Source organism: Nelumbo nucifera, chromosome 6, assembly GCF_055504915.1.
Source record: "Nelumbo nucifera cultivar China Antique chromosome 6, China Antique-T2T, whole genome shotgun sequence".
In the NCBI taxonomy this organism is placed as follows: domain Eukaryota; kingdom Viridiplantae; phylum Streptophyta; class Magnoliopsida; order Proteales; family Nelumbonaceae; genus Nelumbo; species Nelumbo nucifera.
The window spans coordinates 34145363-34167258 of NC_142654.1; the positions used below are offsets into that span (position 1 = coordinate 34145363).

The window sequence follows — 21896 nt, forward strand, 5'->3', positions numbered from 1 at the left end:
CAGTTTCTTTTTGTTGGGTATGATCCTGCTAATCTTAGAACATGCGTTTGCATTTTGTTGGCTGGGCTTTGAAATCAAACTTAGGTTGTGCTTGGTACCATTGCCATTTGTACAATGTGTTTCAGGTTAGTCAATGCAAAATTTTGAAAAATTATCCTATCACATCACATCAGATAACCATTTCTATCAAAAAATTATAGACATTTGATTGGGTGTTGTATTTATACCGGGAGAGTCATGGCTCCCTTTATGGTATAGAAATCCCCACATCTAATGCATTTTTTCATGTAAGTTTCCTCCCTTCCACAACTTCTCACCCAATGGGCCCTTCTATAAAAAATTCCTAATTCCACCCCTGCATTTTTGAAGAAACTGTAATGGTACCAAATGTTGTATTGATAACTCAAACATTTGTGGTAGAAAAAAAAAGTAGTTCTCATAAAGTTTGTATTGACTAACCTGAAACTTTGAAAATCTGAAGGACAAAAATCCTTAACATAGGAGGATGTTTGAACCCTGCTATGACCTTGGTCAAGAATTCCTGGGACTTTGCAGGGACCATGTGTTCAGGGCTTCGTACCAGACATTGAGCAAACTCTTGGGACTGGAATGGTAAAGAGATTAGAAACTGAATGGGACATAAATATTTTGGCATCTCTCAACATGGTAGAGGAAATAAAAATGCCAAAAGTATTGCTGAAACTACATTGAATTTTGAGATGTGATTCCTGCAAAACTTGCCTGAAGGATTTAGGGTGCTTTTTATGTTTATGTTTTGTACGTAAAATTCATCTTTCAGTGAGCTGCTGATTAGGCATCTCTTGATAACCGATGTAAAACTTCATGTTTGACGAGTTTTACATTGATTCATGTTGTAAAAACTCCACTCCATCCAAACGCCAACAAATCTAAACTGGAGTGGAGTTCTACATCGCTCTTCATTTACACTTAATCCAAATGCCGATAATATTGAACCAGCGTAAACTTTTACATCGTTCTTAATTTGCACCAATTCCAAACACAGCCTAAAGGATAATGGAAATTTCTCTTCTGGAATGCGAATTATTTATCCTAATTCAGTGAAGGATGCCTGTTATGTTTGCTTCCTTGCTTTGTTACTGATTCAAAGGACGCAATATGGAGGGCTTCATGGAATGGAATGTGACTAATCTGGTGGTTTCCTTGTATTTGCCCAAGTTTTAGGATTCAAATGTGGGGAATACCCACATTGAAGAAAGCCCATGAGCAGCTTGTTCGTCTGTACTTGTTTGAAAAACAGAGCACCATCTTCAGCTTCCACTGTAATGCGATCGTTTCAGAAGATGAAACTGAAGCCAGAGGTGAATCTGTTCATAAAAGACAATGGTTTTAAGGGTTTCAGTTGGGAATAAAACTCTTGAAGAACACAGAAATTGACAACAAAGGCCAATATTGGGTTTAAGAAAAATTTAGAAGTTATGTGGTATCACATGTGAACTGATTGTGAATGAACGCTAATGAACACTAACGACAGGGGAATCTTTAGTTAATTGTCAAAAAAAACTTTAAAGATACTTTAAGATAATATGTAAATATTAGAGATAGGATAAGTCTAAATCAATTTCCTAAGACTTAGGGTAGTTCAATAGATTTAACCATTTTAATGCCCTGTAAGACTGTAACCGATTATGACATATTGACAGTAGCTTGGCTGCTTTGTATGAGAAAATGATCGGGACCTCTTGACACATTTACATCACCTTGATTTCGCATATCTTGGTCCATGAACCGTATTCTCCATGGCACTAGCCAACTAGAGACTTCTTACTTTGGTTTCATGGTGGGTTTAAAATAGCCCACCAAATGTTCTACTTCTCTTTTTACCTAAAGAGATTAGGTATTCTTGCCTGTGGTCCAGAAGAGATTTATACTAGACTGTGGTCCTTGGTGATTTAATTATTATTATTTTTTATAATTAACCGAAATATTTGAAAGAATGAACCACAGATTAGATAAAAAAGTTTCTTATGAGCATAGCTAGTAAATACTTATACGGCATAAATACATTAATGAAATAATCAAGAACAAAAAAAGCACAAAAAACAAATGTAATTTCCCCATTTTTTGTATTTTCTATATTTAGAAAACAGTATTCCTAATATCATTTTTAAAACATCTATATATATATATATAAGAGTCAATTGTTTTCTTTTTCATTTTTCTATTCTTAGGTAGGGGGAGTCGTGGGCTACTCCATGAGAGAATGCAATTATCTGATAAGTCCACTTCATTACGTGATGATTCTTGGGTCCTATCTCAGCATCTCATGCTCTGTCTTTTTCACTTTGAAAGCACTCACAAACGGAAAATGGCATGTTGATATAGAGATTTGGTAAGGATTTAAATTTCAGAGAAGGCGGTTGGACCTTCTCAGTTTCTTGTTAACATGGGCCACAACTTGCATGGATAAGGTACTCTTCCAAGGAGGGTTTCTGCGTTGATTGAGCGGATTCGGAGGGAGTTATCAAAATTAGTTTCATTGGAGGATCGGATTCAGTGAAGGGTATATTTGATCTGATTTGATAAGAAATCCAATCAATCCGAATTTGAGAAGAATCTCTCAGATTTCCAACATTATGATTCGAATTCGAATGTTTTATTGGATATCCGATTTGATTTGGATTATAGTAATAAAACATGGTGATATAATTATATAGTATAGTAATATATTACAATATAATATAATTATATAGAATATGCATATATAATATATATATATATAAGTAATATATAATATTTCATAATTAATTGATCAGATCGAATCCTGATAGATCAGATCGGAGTATATTTAAATTTGATCCTTTAACTAGATTGACTTTCTGATTCAATCCGGTTTGTTAGAATCAAGGCAGGTACCAAATGTAAATCCAACTTATTTGTAGCCCTACTTGCAACATGCAACTCCGGATCTCCTACCCATAAGAACTCTATCCACTCCTACTCACAAAATGCTATTTCTGTGCATTGGAAACATCTCCCATGCATAATACTATATAAGAGCATAAGATGTTTCCTATGTGTGGCTGTGACCTCATGTGGATAGATGTAGGTATAGTTCTTGTGGGTAGGAAATATGGACTTGTCGTTGTGAGAATCCTTTTCAAAGTCCAAATGGACACATAATCTATACTATATCTCAAGTTTTTAAAATCTGACCCGGAAATGGAACCATTTTGGCCACCAGTTTTTGGGTCAGCAGTTTGACCGTCTGGATCAAACAGTTCAAACGGTTTGAGCATCTTTCCCATTAGATTAGAATATTAGGGTAAGATGCATACTATATAAGAGAAAATAAGGGTTGAAACATGAAAGAAAACTGTTGGCTGAACTGAAAGAGTTTAGAAGAAGAAGAAGAGGATTTGTAGGTTTGCAGTGGCGACGACGATGGCGAACTACAGCGGCAACAGTGGTGGCGTTCTCAGTCTCAGATCTCACACTCTCTCTCACATTCTCGCGCAAGAAAGACAGATCTGAAATTTCTTAGTCTCAGATCAAAGACTTGTGAATCTTAGAGATTTCTCAGATCTGAGATCTGAGCAGCAAACCGTTCTTCGGGTTGAACGGTTTACCGGTTAAACCGTCTGGGTCAACGGTTTTTGACCAAATGTCAGGTTTGGGGTAAAATGGAACCGGTCGCTTGAACGGTTTTCGATCCGAACGGTTCGACCGTCCGTGTCAACGATGGTTCGAAAACATTGCTATATCTATACTATATACAAAAGTGTGAATGCAATGTGAAACTCTTTTTAGACTAAAATTACCTTCTACTTCTTTGTTTAAGAAAGGGTAAAAAAGCCATTTTATTACAACTTTAATGGCTACTAAAATGCCCATAATTGTGTATTTAGTCCATTTTAAATGATAAGGTTGAAAATGTATCTTCAATTATTACTTCCCACATCATTTAATCACTTCTCAATAAGTCTTATACTTAAATTATTAACTCCCATTTTCTTTTATTAAATTAGATTTGTGTCAATATTTTTAATAATATAAACCCATATATTTTAAAGCTGACCCAAAAACAAAACCATTTTTAATCCAAGTGGTGGCTAAGAAATTCAACCACCCAAATCAAATTGATCAACCTATGAACTCATAGCTAGGTAATAAAATTTTTGAAATAGAAATAAATATAGAAACTTACAAAAAATGTAAAAAAAATAGATGCATTTATGATATTTTTATTAATAAATTTAAAAAAAATAAGTGTAATAAACAAGAATTATTTTTATTGGAATAAAAATGAAATACATAATTTAGAACTCATAAAAAATGAAATTATTTTATTATTTGGCAAAGATTAATAGTTATTTTTTTTAGAAGATCAATAGTTCAAAATTTGGGTCAAACATGTTAACCTTTAATGTCATAAATAAATAATAAAATGTAAAAATACAAAAAATGAAAAAATACGGAAATTTTGCTTAAAAAGAAACATTTAGGCACATGTATAATATCATATATTTATCATATTAAATAAAAAGTAAGTGTGGTGTATTAGAATTATTTTTACACACAAAAATACAAAAAAAGTTATAGAAAAATTGAACACTTCTATAATTCTATATTTACACTACTATTAAAAATATGAATAAGATTGTGGAACTTTCTTTTGACTAAAATATTCATTTTTGAATTTAGTCCATATTTAATTATGATGTTTAAATTGTAAATTGAACTACTACTTTTCACTCAATTCAATTTCCTCTATTTAAATCTTACATTTTTTGATAAATGAACAAAAAAAGATTAAATATTACAAAAAGAAGAATCTAACTAGGCAAGTAGGCCTATTAATGATACTTGAAACTTCACAACTCGATCCGATTATCGCATATTTGGTTGATGTGCTTATGTAATTAGATTTGGATTTGCAATTCGCATATAAAAACAAACTAAAAAAAATAAAGTTTATAGAAAATTTTGGATACATTATTACTATCATTATCATCATCTAGAATTACCACGTGCACACTTACTAGTGTAGTGAAAAAACGTCTTTTCAGATCACTTCTTGTAAATTAGAAGTGAGGTATGAGAAGAGTGTGGTCCGACTTTGAGAAAACCTTTTCTCAGTTTCTTGTTTTCCCATATGGAAAAGCATGAAAAACTTTTTCTAGTTTTTCTACCGTTGCTTGCTGGCAACAATATTCTAACGTAGTATTGAAAAATTCCTATGTAAAACAATATGCATCACAAACAAAATGAGTTTACATCTGCCCCCCATTGGCTCCCCACAAGCACATCTCAAATTTCTCTATATTCATTTGGAACATCTTTCGTACTTGTCATTGGGAGACGTCTCCAATACACAGTTGGGATGTGATGTGGGGTGCACTCTTTGAGGAGCCAATGTGATATCAAATTAAAAAAAAAAATACAAAATTTGCTTTTGGTCAAGAAATCCAAGATGCATGTGAAAACGATGCAAATGAAGTATAAATCTCGATTCAGGGTAAATTTGCATTCTTTGCCAATGTTTATATACATTGACAAATGACAAAAAACACATTTTCGAATACATATTTACATATAAAAATACATCAATAAAAAATATGATTAAATTTGCATTCAAGTGGGCAAAAGATATGCTTTATTAGAATTCGTGCTTGGTTCCATTTCAATTTATATGAACCGTTTTACGGTCTACATATTTGCATTAACACTTATTTGCATTGTTTCCATAAGGCTAATTTGGAAAGTCTTTAAAAATGGACGCCGACGGACCGTAATCTCCACTTAATCAAAACGCGGGAGACGGAAAACATAAATGGAATAGCAGAATAACTTCCTTTGTCTTTCTTTTCACTCTTTAACAGTAGAAATCAATGGGAGCCCAAATTTCACAGTCCGTCTCTGTGTTGTCGGTTTTCCTATTGGTGTTAGTGAGTGGACGTCCACTTCAGAAAAAACAGGAAAAGAAAATTAAAAAAAAAACGCCCATTTCAACCTTTCCAAATCTTTCCTGTACGTCTTGCAAGCTAATTTGTTAATCTGGTGACTCTTCTGTAATCTCTGTTCTGCTGGTTCCGTCCCTTGAGGTCCACGCATATCGTAAGAGATCACTTTTTTGTTAGGGTTTTGTTCGATTCTGCAATCACTCCTTTCTTATTAAACACAATGCACCGTCTTCTGGTAGCTTGGTAGGGCCTTGATGTTCCTTTCCAGAAAACGCCATGAAAACAGCAACGATGATCTTAGCTTTTTTTGGATTAATCTATATTTGGCGTCTGAGATCAATCCATTTTTCTTTCCGATAACTAAATCTGATGGTGCGCAATCCGGCTGGTCCTAGTTGTCAATGACCTGGCCTCTGAACGGAGCTGCGGGGAACCTGAAACCAAGAGGGTGAAAACGCTCCGGGGGAGGCCCGGTGTGGAGGCTCCGAAGCTCAAGTTAGAATCTTTCAAAGGCAAGATGAAACTAGATAGCGCAGAGTTTGCATATCTTGTTCTTGGGGGGTCGGGAGCCTTTTATAACCACCTCGCACACTCACTTCCAAGCTATGTCAGATCGGGCATGATTATTTCTGAGTTTCTGCCAGTTCGGATGTCATTCCTTTTGGCTGAAACCGCCACTGCTCCCTTTGTCGGAGCCGTTTCTGCGACTGGTGACGATGGTGGCAGGTGGCGGTGGTAGGAGGCCGTTTGAAGTGCGGCTGTCAAGCGTCAGATCCCAAGTCAGTAAGGTGCGCCGCCCTTGGATACGGACACCCTCGGTGTCAAGTGTGGTACGTTCGGTCAGCCTGCGTTTGGGAGGCGAAGCGCAGGAGTGGCGAGGCGAGGTGAAGTCTTGAGTTTGGATAGGGGAGTGCCCCGAACTGCCCGCCCCGAACTGCCATGAGGTGGGCCAGTTCGGGTCACTGTCTTGTGAGGCTCGAGCTCTTTGTAAGGAGCTCGGGTTTCCTAGAAGGGAGCTCGGACTGCTGGTTCCTTTGACACCCGTGCCTTGAATGCGCTGTTCCTTTGTCCCAAACTGTTTTGATTTTGCCACGTGGAATGATTGCGAGATCGGGCCAAATCTTCCTTCATCAAAATCTGTTTGTTCTACGAAACTTCGAGGACACGTAGGTGGTTATGGTTTATTCAATCTTTTCGGGTCTGTGGATCTGGAATTTTATCCTTTTTGTTTGCATAAGAACAAAAAATTTGCGATTTTGATTAGTTTCTTTTCAATTGATTTGGGTCAGTAGCTGACGCATTAATTTGGAATGGAAGATCTCATAATTTTGATGATAAATTTGTTTTTTTCCTATAATCAAACATCAGCCTTTCTCTGCCAACGTTTCGGACTTCCAGGTAAAGGTTCTCTCTTCTGGGCTTTTCTCTCTATTCTATTATGTTATAACTGGACTTTGGACTTTGGACTTTGGGTAGTAGTTAAGAAAAACCGAATACCATGCGCCAATAATAATATGATACGTCATTATTCACCTCTCACTCTCACTGAATCTCAATCTGTCTCCACCACCATTCTTGATTGCCGTTCTGATCTGTACTACTTAGCCCGCAAATCAAAGTCAACACTCATTTGCAGAAAAGACAGACATGTATGGATCATCATTAGTTAGATGATTTAAACTTATGATTGATTAAATTAAAGGGACGATGAATCAAGTAGGAGTCTTATGTAACAAAATGAATAAAAAATCCGACCAACCGACCTTCTCATTTTCTTATTCTATTTTCATGGCTGTTATCGTAGTCAGCTTCAAAACAACCTCGAGCCAAAGATTTTCTTTTTTCTTTTTTAGTATTGTAGCACCTCTTATAGTCTTTAGTGCGCAGGGTCCACACTCTGCTTTCTGTTATACTCAAAGCTGTCTCTTCTCTGTTGGTCCTGTCGCATTATTTCTACGATGGGTCGCATGATTTCCTCTTAAATTAAAAATTGATGTTTTAATTGATGTCTTTTTTTTTTTCAGAAAAGAAATGTATCTCTGCAGCCTCCTGGACGTCTGTTCTCTGATCGATATGTCCTGCAATATTTTCTTTGTGATTTACGTTTCCAGTCATCTCTTTGACTCGAGCCCATCATTTTAGCTTCAAAAGCTGGAGGCTTTAGTGGTCACGTTCCAGGTTTCTAGGTGTTTATCTTGGTGGGTCATGGCGATTTTGGTTAAACAATAGGACAAACGGTATCATAATACGTTTATTTGGTAATATCTTGATATCTAGTCTTAATCGATCTTTTTTGTTTTATCACTTTCTGTGCGTCTAATCTTTGAATTCGTGTTCGTGGTGGGGAATGGCTCTCGAGTAAGCAGTTGCCTTAATTGGAATTCAATTGTTACGAGGACGCAATTTATATATAATGCCCAGAGTTTGGTCTTCTCTTTCCTGAGAGTCGGTTATGATTCCTCTTATTTTCCGTGGTTGAATTATGGAGCTGGTTCATTTTCTTTTCTAACAAATCTGGAGATGGGTCCTCCTACCCAGTACCCACTCTGCTTAGCTGAAGTGGTGTCCGTAGCAACAAAAGATGATGATTTTCTGATAGTGAAAGAGACCTTCGCACTTTTATTATTATTGTGTTTTATCTTGAATTCCTGAACAGTTCTATTTTTCAAGTTGGAAAAACGACGTGCTGGGAGGACCATTGAGCACTCTTTCCAACTTGAGGTCATGGGTGTCTCTTCAACAAGGTTAAACTTTTTCTGTCCCATCTATTTGGTCCTATTAATCTTCTGTCTTAAGCACCGACGAAGCCGAACTGTTAAGTTGTCAATTGTTCCATTTGACTGCATGATAAGTGACTGCTACATACCTTTTTAAATTCGGAACAGTTTTTTCTGCCTTCGTTGTTTGGGTTTCTGAAGCAGTACAGAGTTTTGATCTATAGATGACGAGAACAAGAAGAGGGAAGCGTTCAGAGGTATGTACTATGTGCTTTGATTCTTAATCATCTGTCTTTATTTTGTGGTCAAATTTGTGATTGTTCATAGTTTAATTGGGCATATGTGCATGCATTCAGTCCTTTTGGCGTTCCATTGTAATGACGAAATGGTTAAATATTAAGCCCAAGGTGCATGAATTCAGTGAAGATGAGGTTGATACTGACGTCGAGAGTGAGGATGATGGTAAGGATTTTAGCTCTTGATCAGCAGAAGTAAATTGTAAATTGTCTACCATTGATCTTATTCATTTCTCTTCCATCCAGTGTGCTCTCTTACAGATGCAAAAGACGACATGGGTGGGGATCATGCTTGCAGGATCCAGGGGAACCAATCCGTATGCCCAAAGCAAGCTTCAGGTAACTGTGAACTTATTTCAACATTTTCTTTCTTCATTCGTGGATGAAACCTGCTTATTTCACTGTCATTTAGTCTTGAAACACTACCAATTTAATCTTTTGTCAAGTATAATATCTAATTGATTTTCATTTGCACATTTGTTTGATAAATATTAGGTTATATGAATAGTGCCTTCTTTTCCTTTCTTCATATTATTCCTTGCAACCCAGTATCAATACTTTCAATAAAGATTGTATCAGCCAACATTTGAATGATGTAACTATCATTTAATTATATGCAGGCATTTTGAAACTTCTTAAGTGCAAAGGCACTGTATATTTTCTTCCACTTCTTTTCTCTTTTTTGTTTTCAATGTATTAACTTGTTCATCCCGAATTTTTCAATCTTGCTGCTTTATGTTTGATTTTTTAGGACCTTCAAAGCCTTATCTGGTGAAGCATAGGAGAGGAAAGTCAGAAACTCTAAGAGTTCAGTACATAAATAGAAAGGATTTGAGGTTTGGCTGTATACCATGTTATTTGTAGTTTATTTTTTTTCTTTCTCCAAAGATATGGAAGTTATGGTCTGAACTTCAAATTGATATGTTGGTCTTGCTGAATTCTTCAATAAAATATGTGGTTTTGTAGAGTGATGGTAGGCACATGGAATGTTGCGGGAAGACTTCCATATGATGGTCTTGAGATTGAAGAATGGCTTTCTATGGAAGAACCAGCGGATATGTACATTCTTGGGTGGTTACTTTTCCTCAACTCAGTGGATTCTTTAAATTTCTCCAAATCTTATTGTCACCTTGTCACCAAATTTTTTTTTTCGAAAATACCTTGTAACCTAATGGCATAGGACAATTCTCTACCATTTAATATGGTGTTTGGATAAGCTTTTGCAAGCATTTACTGTTGGATGCATAAATAAATAAATGTAAGGAGTAAAGTACATGGGGGGGGCAGCAAATTTGTTTGCTTTCTTTAGAAACATTTCCTTTTAAGCTTTTCAAGACAAGTCAACCTCACAACTATACATATGGTGGATGGGAAAAATGCATATCTACTTTTAGACACAAAAGTAGAAAAAGATACTATTTCTTTTTCGCTTCAAAGCAAAAACTTATCCACAATACCCCAAGGCTCCAATGCCACCACTTATGGGACACATGGCCTTATATGGACATTCCCTTCAAAAGTGGTTCACTCAGATTCCTGTCAGCAAAATATTTATTTTTCAGAACGAATGGATCTATACATCTAAAGACTAAGATAACCCTGTTAATTTATTTCACTATTTTCTTCTTTACATGCTTGAGCCATCTCAGACTTGTTCACCTAGCATTGCTCTACTTATGAAACTTCACAATTTGTAATGGATGTAGGTGGTATCAATTACAATGTGAAGCAATACCTCAGTGCTGCCCCAATCATTAGCCTTAATAGGTTTTGCAGAAGAGGGAAAATAAAAAAGAATTTTCTCTCATTGTACCACAAATATCCACAATTTGTATATCAAAGTTTACAGACTAAAAGGATATATGGATGCTAGCTGGAATGAATTTAAATTGATTGTGGTTTTCTATTCCATTTGAGAGCAAAAATTCCCTATCCAAAATGAAGCTATTTCTGTATGCTAAGATAGAAACGATGTCATTTAAAGATTTCAAGAATCCTCCTAGTATCTTGGCTGATAACTTAGGTGATGTTTGGTACCATTGATGTTTTTTCCTGAAACCTTTTGGGTTAATCACAAATTGGTGAGAGATATGTCTTGTCACATCAAGTATGAGAGTCATTTCAGCTAGAATGACCCCCCCCCACCCCAACGTAGGAAGAAGCATTAAATTGGCAGTTCTACAAACATCTTCCCATGCATGCATTTTCATGTTATGCCTCTTTCAACTTACAACTCTGAACAGCCTCAAGTAACAGTTGTATGCCCAAGTGCTTCAGGTAGAAACAGCAATGCTACCAAACACAACCTTAGTCTTATATGAGGAGTGGGAGATACATCCACCATCTCCCATCCCCCGCCTTTTCTTCATTATACTTTATCTCATCATCAAATCATTTGAACTTAGCTTCATGTCATATATGTTGTATATCCTGTGTATCTTATGTTTTTTCTTCCCTTCCTCTTCTGGATATTTCTCCGCTCTATTTCTTTGATTATTAAACATCTTTTGATGTTATCGATAAAAAAGAAGAGGGCTTTAAAAAATTCAGAGCTTGATATTCTTATCTGGCAACAATTAAATAAATAAATAAGAACAAAAACATTATAGGGGTGTTCTCTAAAAGAACTGTTGCTCATGACCCTGCATGGCAACTGGCATAGAAGAAACATCACTCTTTCTTACAATGAGAAATGGAAACATTTTACTCAGTTGGCATGCCCAAGATTTCCAATTTTGGGTGGTGTAGCAGCATAGCAGCTAAATATTACTCTCTCTCTCTCTCTCTCTCTCTCCCCTTTACAAGTTCTTTTTGGCTTGTTTGACAACTGGATGTAGTAAGTTATTCTTTTTTTTTCCACATTAATCTCCATGGAGAGATATACATTAATGCAGTGTTAAGGCTTTGAGATCCTTGTTGAAAACTCCATGTCAGAATTTGCCAGGGTTGTGAATACCCTCAAACAAGCTCTTTCCATGTTCTTTGTCCTTTTTTTTGTACCTCTATACCATGTACAGCTGCTTGTCCTGTTCCTTGCCTGCATTAAGAAATTAAATTATAGCTAATTATTTTTTATTATCAAAATGAAGTAAAGTCGTAACAGAATTCATTATTTTTGTGTCCTCAAAGACCAAGATACTGATATTTTTTGTGCCAAAAAATTGTTCAATATTAAAACAAGGGTTCATGTGGCATCATCCTTGGTAGGGTGTTAAAAACCAGGAGACATGTTTTGATCTATAACCATTTTTTATATTTAGGTCTTCTGAATCTATTATAGGGACCATTGCTTGGTGAAATGGTAAATTCTCAGGCTGACAAGCTTGAGAATTTGGGTTTGAGACTTTGAGTCGGAGAGTGGATACTTTGTCCCTAAAAAAGGCCAAAGGTTAGGTTCATTTCCGGTCTATCCCTCCCAAAATACTGAGTAGTCAGGACCATCATTGGCTGCCTGCACTTTTCTTGAATGTCCAATGCCCTATTGATCATGGTCAAAGTTTACCACACCAAATTGATTCAGAACCTCTTTCTCTCTGTTGTTTAGTCATTGAGGAAGAGATACTTAGAGATTTGTAGTTTTTAATTTTTTTATTTGAGTCCCAATTGGATATATATCCAAACATCTGTTTCACTCTAGATTCCATTTATGTAGTTATTTTTACATTGGATAATAAGAGTGTTGAACATTTCATGTTTCTTGACATTGCACTTCAATCATCTCTGTAGTTTCCAAGAAGTGGTGCCTCTGAATGCTGGTAATGTACTAGGAGCAGAGGATAGCAGCCCAGTTCGGAAATGGGAGACAATCATCCGCAGAACTCTAAATAAATCTTTGGAATTTGGGACAAAATGTAAAAGTTATAGTGCTCCACCATCTCCAGTATTGAGGACATCTGCTGCAGCTGCTGCTAATGTACTTGCAAATGAGACAGATACTCCTGAAGGAGAGACAGTGAATAAGGAGCCACTGGGGCTTGCTGATCGTCCTGGCTTGGGAAGAAAAGAACTGAATAAAGTGAGAAGTAAAGCGAGACTAGATTGGCCTGAACATTCATTAGATTTGACTCCACAAGCTTTCCCTTCTACCAAAGGAATGCGAAGAGTCCTCAGTAGTTCTGCAAGAATTGGCTTTGATTGGATGGGGAAGCCTCTAGTTTTCACAAAAGAAGATTTAGAGTTGGGTGGTGGATTGAAACGAGTGTACCATAGTTCTGGAAACCTAGGAATGATGTGGATGGAGCAACAGGATCGTTCTGAAATACTTGTCATTTTCTGAAGTTTCTGATTTGTCTGAAGAGGAGGGAGATTCCTTTTTTGAAACAGAAAATGGAAATGGTGAAATTGGACATAAACAAGAAAGTGTGAAGATCCATTCCAAATATGCACGCATTGTAAGCAAACAGATGGTGGGAATATATGTATCAGTTTGGGTTCGTAGAAGGTTTAGGAGGCATATAAACAACTTGACAGTTTCTCCAGTTGGAGTTGGGATAATGGGCTACATGGGAAACAAGGTCTCCTGTGATCTTTCATTTTAAATGATGAAGGCATCTTTTAGTGATGTCTTTATGTAAGTAGTATTGACTTTTCTGGGTGTCTAATTGAAATTTTGTGGTTGGTAATGCAGGGATCTGTTTCTGTCAGCATGTCTGTTTTCCAATCACGGCTGTGCTTTGTCTGCTCACATCTAACATCTGGTCAGAAGGAGGGGGATGAACAGAGGCGTAACTCTGATGTGTATGAGATCTTACGACGCACCCAGTTTTCATCTTCCTTCAATGTCATTCAACCACTGACCATTCCATCACATGAGTAAGTATTTTCCTGACATTAGAATTTTCAGTTTTTTCAGAATCCACTCCATGATATTCATATGAAAACGATTATTTTGTTCAGAAATTTTGTTGCTTATTTAGATTTTACTGTGTTCATGTTTCTACTATGATCATGTATTATGTTATTTGAAATAAAGAAAAGAAGAATAATCACTTAAATATTTCAACGAACCTTTGAGGACAAAAACCTCTCTATGTGAAGGAGATTTCCTAGTTTCCTGAAAGACATTTTGGTATCTTTTATTAAGGAAGCTAATGAGTGTTTGATTATCAATTTACCTGATACACCTTACGCAATTAGTCAGGCCTGGAGTATACATGTTTTACTTTATCAGTAATCTTCTTTTTTGGTAGAAAACTCTATCTTTAATCAGGTCTACTTATTTCAATGCATTGATATTCATTTGGGAATTGGGTCTTATTTGGCCTGAGTAGTGAATAGAAGGCATCATCATCATTGACCTCATTCTACCTAATTGAGGATGGCAATGCGAGTTATTTTCTGCCCTACTGCTCTATTACCATATTTTTTTTTGATTGTTAACATCATATTTTCTTTTAAATAATGAACTAGTAAATCCTTTTTGTTTCCATTTCTTTAATGAAGTTGATTTTTTTCTTTTCTTGATACTTTGAAACAGTGACTAATTAGGCACTCTTCAAGGTATTGCGTTTGATGGTTGAGTCCCAAATCCTATGCCATGACCTGGATTAGGACCTAGACTGAAAGTATGAATTTAATTTCTGCCTTTCTGGACCTGACATAACATTCCTGCGTTTGTTTTAGTTCGTGAACTTGTATTATTGTTAATTAATTAAGTTTAATAGGATGCATTTGGTCTTAGAAATTCTCCATTCAATGAGTAGTGTTATGATCTATATCTGATAGTTGCTTTTTATTGCTGAATTCCTTAATAGTAGCAAATTTATAGTTTTTGTCAGTTTTCAGCTAGAAACCAACTCATGAGGATCAGCCTGTGAGCACAAGAAGCTGAAAATAAAAAGGGGATTATGCAGAAAACTGCTGAGAACTGTTTTGTATTGCTGATTTGGGGAGATAAATAGGCAGTTAGGACCATTACATGATAGACCTAACCTTCCACATTTCCTTGCACAAAGTCGCCACTTCCAGACTTAAACCCATGTTCTGATACTTTTCATCTCTAGATATTATATTTGCACCAAGCAGTGGCACCTAGATGGATAGGCGGTTAGACATTTTATTTTTGAATTCCATAGTAATTGTAAGTAAATATTTTCATAAGTTGAGTCAAAGCTTTCTGTTAAAGAATGGGCCAGCACATCATATGACCTCATCATATTTAAAGTTCAAATGTAAACACGTTCTTATTTAACTGCTTACAAAAATTGCAATTTTGACTTGGTTAGAAAGGCTTGAGAAACTTTTTGATGTCGAAGGAGATAATCAGATGCTTCATTTTATTGATTAGAAGCAGATCAAGAGCATTAGGATGAAATGTTTAGAACTGATTAAAGGGTCATCACCTAAGAATTTGTGCAAAAGATGAGTTCAATTTGATGGTCTGTCCCTTTTATCACTCTTGTAAGGAGGATTATTTCTTTCTTTTTTTCTAAATAATACACATTTGATTTGGTCATGAATGTCTGATGGGTTTTATATATGATGAACAGTCAAATTTTCTGGTTTGGAGATTTGAATTACCGTCTAAATATGTTGGATACTGAGGTGAGAAAGCTCGTGGCTAGGAAACAATGGATTGAGCTTATCAACAACGATCAGGTAAGACAAGTAGCATATTACTTTTTTGATTGTTGCAAAATCTGGTATGACTTGACTGAACCATCTGAATATTCCAATCTGAAATGTCTAAGAACACTTTTGTTCCCTTTCTCTGAGCTTGTGATATATTGGGTTTTGGCTTCATTTACCTAAAACTTGGAGTGAGAATAATTAAAATGGATCTTTTGTAATATTGGATGAGTGGAGTAGCAATGGGGAGTGTGACTATGCTGGGCTCAGTCTTAGAATTAGTGGAGCATAAAGCACTCATTAGTTCATGGGGAAAAGCTATCAAGTAAGACGTATGTGTCTTTATGCAGTCAAATACTACCATTATATAGAATTCAGTGTCAACTACACACAAACTTAACTATTTTAGGTCATATAATGTCCTTGATTAATACTTTCAGTCCATGCTAACCAACTACGTGGTTTGATTTCCTTGTTTAATCTTTATGTTTTTTCATCAGTGGTACATTTTGATTGTGAAAAGAAAGTTGATAAGATCATGTTGAATGTGACAGCTAGTCAAAGAACTTCGCAGTGGGCATGCTTTTGATGGATGGAAGGAAGGGGTGATAGACTTTCCACCCACTTATAAGTATGCGTTTGACTCAGATAGATATGTTGGAGAAAACCCAAAAGAAGGAGAGAAGAAGAGATCCCCTGCATGGTAAGGACAGTTTTTTTTTTTTCTTAAAGGGGTTTTATGCTTTAACTAGTGCACATGTTAATGAGATATATTAGAGAAAATAAAGTAGCTTATAGCTAGTAGAGAAGAAAAACCATCCATGCCTGGCTGCATTAAGTGATGTTCTACGTACTGTTTTTGTTAGATGTGTTATCATTATTGAGTTTCTATGGATCCTTGAACTAAATGGCAACAATATGCTAGACAAAAACTATAGTACCAATTCCTACCATTGACATAGTATCTTGTAGAAATGTAGTTTTACAATGATTAGGAGGATTTCTTAATTATGGAGCTCATGATGCAGACATAAGGAAAGAATCCATTGAGACAGGAATTAGTTTTCTCCCAATTTCTCATCTATAGGTGATGTAGGAGCTGAAGAGTCAAAATTGGAATTTTATGTATTTCTGTATTTTTGGACAGTAGGGGTATTTTTGCCATTTTGCAATTTTCTGTGGGGCCCAATGATAGGGTTTAATTTGTCTATTTATAGTTTGTTTATGTTTAAAATTTCAGAGTCATTGCATAGGTAGGATTAGAGTTATTGAGTCTTCTTTGAATTGAAATAGGATATGACAGCTTAGTTTGAGTCCTACTAGGATTAGAGTCTAACAGTTTGACTCCTAAGACTATTATGAGTCTAACAGTTTGACTCCTAGGATTATTATGAGTTTAGAGTCTGTAAATATGTATGGACGTTTTACACAAAGGCAATGAAGTTTATTGAGTTTTCTTCAGCTTATGCTAGCTATGGTGAGTGATTCCCATGCCCTAGAGTGATTCTAGGCACCCTGTGAGTGATTCCAGGTATTTTCTCTCTTCTTTCTCTCCCTATTTTCTCTCTTATTCCTTCAAGAAGCCATTACATCCATCAACAGCCATAAAATTCTGATCCAAGAAGACCATTCAACATCCTCTAAGGACTAGAACTGAGCTGGTCCTACATCAATAGGTAATTTTGTATTTTTTGTTGATTTGTTTTTTTTTTTTAATTTTTGAGTTTTTAAAATTTATTTCTAGTTTTTAGTGTCTTAAGAGTAGGGCTAATAATTTTGAAGGATCAATTTATTTTATAGAGTCTTACTAGAGAGTTTTTGAAATTTTGAAAAGTTGAAAATGTAATCATGTCAATTTTCTTTTGCTTTATTTTTCAGGGGTCAAAACTTGTCCATTTTAGATGTTTTTGTGTCATTTGATAGATAATTGAGTTATTTTATCCAGCAAGAGTAAGATCTTGTAAATCTTATGTGTTTTAAGGGAGTTATGGTCATTGTAGTGATAGAGGGTCAGTTTGTGACAGAATTTGAGTCTTTCTTTTACTTTGTGTCAGCCTTGGATATGTTTTCATTTTGTATAGTTGTAATAGGATTAGGAAAATGTCATTGAAGTTATAGAGCCATTATTTTGGTGCCCATATTGGTTACCTATTGGGTTGTCTTACTTTTTAAGAATTGACGGTTTTTTTGGTAGGTTTTTTAATCTAAATTAGAGTCTGTAAAGGGAGATACAAAGCCTCATGTTTAGTCTATAAATAGAGTATTGTAATTGAATTTGCAGAGTTAGTTTAATGAAATAAAGGTTTATCTTGTAGTTTCCTATGGGTAATAGTGTGTTATATTCTTATCTCATTCTCTTCTGAATTTATTTTCTAGTTTTTAGTGTTTTAAGAGTAGGGCTAATCATTCAAATGTTCAATTGACTTCATAGTCTTACTAGAGAATTTCTGAAAATTTGAAATGTTGAAGTTTTTGGGTATTGTATGTAGAACTTAGTAAAAAGAGAGAACTATATATTCAAAACTTTAGGCTCAGTTTGGAATTGGAAGGAGTACAAAAGCAAATATATATAATGCAAAACCTTATATTTTATATTATTTTGTACGTATTTATACTGTACATATTTGTATTTGTACTTTTTCCAAACTGAGCTTTAACTTCAGATGCAGAAATTCTTCCATGATCACGTGCATAGAAAACCATCAACAGTGCCTGTAAGAAAAGTGATTTATTGCAGGTTGAAGGGGCTAGAAGGGCTAAGGGTAGACTAAAAGGGACATGGGTAGAAGTAGTAAGAAATGATTTAAACACCAATAATTTAACAATGATATGACATTGGATGGAACGGAATGGTGAAACAGGATTCATGTAGCTGACCGGTTGTAGTTGGGATAAGGTTTGGGTGATGATAATGGTGATGCATAAATTCTTCACATAGGATCACTTCTCTTTGTTTGTGTTAACATGCTGCTGAAACTGTCCTAATATATCCCTTTTACCTTTGACTTCCTGTTATTGCAAAGTGTAGATAAAAAGAAGATAGTGGCATGATTATTATCATTTTTTCTTTTTGGCTGGGCATGACCAGCACCATCAAATAAAAGATTTGCATTTTTGTGTACATGGGACAGACTTTTTTGTCAGCATGTAGGTGTGATCGCATTCTGTGGTTAGGGAAAGGCATCAAACAGCTTTCATACAAGCGAGCTGAAATAAGGCTCTCAGATCATCGTCCTGTTAGCTCAATCTTCTTGGTTGAGGTTGAAGTCTTTGACCATCAGAAGCTCCAGAGGGCTCTAAATTTTACTAATGCCACAGTACATCCTGAAAGCTTCTCTGAGGAAGATGTTAATTGAGGTAATTAAATATCCATGTTCACAATACCACTTTTAGTACTTTATTTGGGTATTTAAAATTATAATTATTTTACTTGAGCTCTTGAGAGGGCTTGACTCAATTTACATAGAGTGGTAAGGAAAAATAAAATAAAAAAAATGACCAAGCAAGGATTCAATTAGATCTACATCTTAGGAATATTGACCTTGATGTTCATAACAGGTCCCATCACAGATCGTGATTTAGTGCAGGGTGAGTGACTGTAGGAAAGAAGATTTCTGGTGACTGGAAGTCTGGAACAACTTGATGACATACTGGTTGTGTTTGGTGAGTGTTGAAGTCAGCAGACACAACTAATGTGATTTTATTGAAGGTCACACTTTTGGAACATTGTTACATAGACACAGACATGAGAATCAGAATCTGACATGTGTCCAGGATTCTGACTTAGTGAACCCAAAAAAGCAGGAATGGTGGACATATATCACATAAATAATATCGTATTAAATATTATGGTTTTTAATGTCATTCTTAAAATTCGTAGAACTAGACAATAATAACAGCTTAAATTGTTAAATTACAATTTACAAATTAAACTCGTCTTTGCTTATTTTCTATGTAGCTACATCAGTTGCTTTCAAGTGTTTTCATAAGCTCACTGTTAATTGGGAAAGATCCAATAAAACCATGGGTCATTGTAAATTGAGAAAATGCAAGTACTAGAGCCTCCTATTGGACAGCTTAAATGGTAGGACCACTATTACATAGAGGTGTTCAAAATTTAAAGTGAGGAGGATTCATAATTTTGAGAGATGTTGATGTGGCAGGCAATTTAGAAAATCTTATAATTCACACTATTGCATAGAGCTGCGTCTGACACATGGTTTAGAGAGTCTGACAAAAGTTGACTCCCAAGTCCCCTCCAAAAGTAGATTAAGGACAACTGAGGAAAGATTAAGGATGTCCTGAAAGCAAGTCAAGCTTGGAGAGGACAACTGAGGAAAGATTAAGGATGTCAAGCTAGTCAATCCAAATTTGCCTTGATCTAATATAACCACACATATACTTTTATGCATCCTTCATCCAAAATAATGACTGAAAGTGGTTGTTATGTTTGAGTGATTGAATATATGTTCATTATTCATTTGGTAAATGTTTCACAATATAATATTTTCCTTTTAATGGAAAAGACACAATGACAGAAGAGAAGGGGGAAAGGAAAAGAGGAGTAAAATAATCTTGAATATTTATTTTTATTCTAGTGTTTTTCATGAAATATGTATTAAATTTCTATTTTTTTGTGGCTTCTGCATCTTGGCCTTTTAGGTTATTTGAAATTTGAATGTTATGCTGTTAGTAGCATATAATGTTTGGATGTGGTTGAGGAAAAAGACTGTGCATGAAAAAACTCTTGCTGACAAAAGTCTTCAGGGACCAAGTAAGTGGTAGTAATAATGGGAAAAAGTAGCAGCAATGATAATAGGATCAAGAAGATAACTATGATAAGAATAGCAACAGTAATACTAACAAAAAGAAGAATAATAATGGTAAGAACAACATTGAGCTTCAGTAGTGGCTACACAGAAAGTTCCAACAAAAATTGCACTATGGTGCATTTCTGACTTGTATCCATGTCGATGAGTGATTTAAGATCAGTTTCATTGTGGTTGTAATTGTTCACTCGATGAATCTCATTTAGTTTATCTCCTACTTAAAATTTAAAAAAAGTGAATGAATGAATAATTGCAACCATCTGAAATATGTTGGTTAATGATCATCTCAAGGGATTAATTTTATCTGACGATCTCATAATACAGAACAACTAATACCATCTTCTCCATACATCATTGTTGTCAATTTGTTATAGTAACTACCATACAGAAGACTTTGTATAACTATCCTTAACCAAAATTAAAATAACAAACCAATGATCATTTGTTAACGGCTGAGGTGGTTAAACTGAATGACTTGTTACTTTGTCTTTTAGTGGATAAATATTCAGGTGCAACCCAACTTCAGCTTCATCCATTAAGATATTACAGCCTCCTTCATAACTTATTCACTAAAAGACAAAGCAATACGTTATTCAGTTTATCCATTTCAGCTGTTATCAAATGGCCCCCAAGTCTTAGTATACATATCATTTGTGCAGGGAGAACTTGAGGAAGGTAATTTGAAGTCCTGATGACATTGGAAGAAAATCTCCATGCATAGTGTTTTCAAATTCTGACTAGATTTCCTTCTCTATGCCATTTGGTGATGTGGCTACAAGACACTAATCAGCAAGCTCTGCAAGGAAGCATTATCAAATGACATCAATTTAAGTACTCATGAGAGGAATCCAAGTAATGCAAGGAGTTTTGGCCTGCTTTATTAGTAAGGAATATTTCATACTTTTAGGTAAGGAATCGAAGTTTTATTCCTAAATGATAAAATGTATAGAGAAAAACAAAATCTCCTCTGTAAATATGTGGATGTATTGTGTTTGGGTTGGATAATCATGATTTTGTACAATCAGTTTTTCTGTTCTAGAGGAAGAAGACATTGTAACCATTTAGGGAAGTGTTTTGTTACTATCCTTTGATGACAGGTAGGCTCCCTGATGTCAAGCATATGATCTACTTTATTCTCTCTAGTCTATTTTCATTTACTATGGAGGAAAGTTTGATGCATTTCAAAAGAGATGTGCTTGAGGATTAACCTAAAAGGGGGAATAAAGAAGTGAGCACAAAGTTGATTTCGAATAGAAAGATCACACCCTCACTGCGTGATCATTGATAGTATTTATAGTTGTTTTGATATGGTTATCATGTACAAGGATAAATACAAGTGGAGATCAGATTGGTTAAGAATTTTGTCTTATCTTGATTAGTTACAGAAGATGATGTTTATTTGGGTTAGCTGGCGTATGGATGAGGTTTATCTTGGATAGCTGGTGTGTGGGCCAATGCATGGGCCTGAGGAGTGGGCTCACTATCATCCCCCCTCAAGCTGGACGGGAGTGTGCATACGTGCAGCTTGTGAAGAAAATGAAGCAG

General features: G+C 35.4%; 1 protein-coding gene across 1 annotated transcript; it reads left to right on the forward strand.

Annotated features, from left to right (window-relative positions):
- The first annotated feature begins 7402 nt into the window (after positions 1–7402).
- On the forward strand, positions 7403–21493 carry LOC104606443 (type I inositol polyphosphate 5-phosphatase 2-like). The gene is given in 12 exon segments (XM_010271663.3): positions 7403–8916; positions 9016–9121; positions 9202–9294; positions 9707–9791; positions 9922–10026; positions 12682–13218; positions 13220–13469; positions 13583–13767; positions 15444–15552; positions 16077–16225; positions 18674–18879; positions 21011–21493. Coding segments are annotated over 11 exon segments (1857 nt in total). The 5' UTR covers positions 7403–8883; the 3' UTR covers position 18879; positions 21011–21493.
- The last annotated feature ends 403 nt before the right edge of the window (positions 21494–21896 follow it).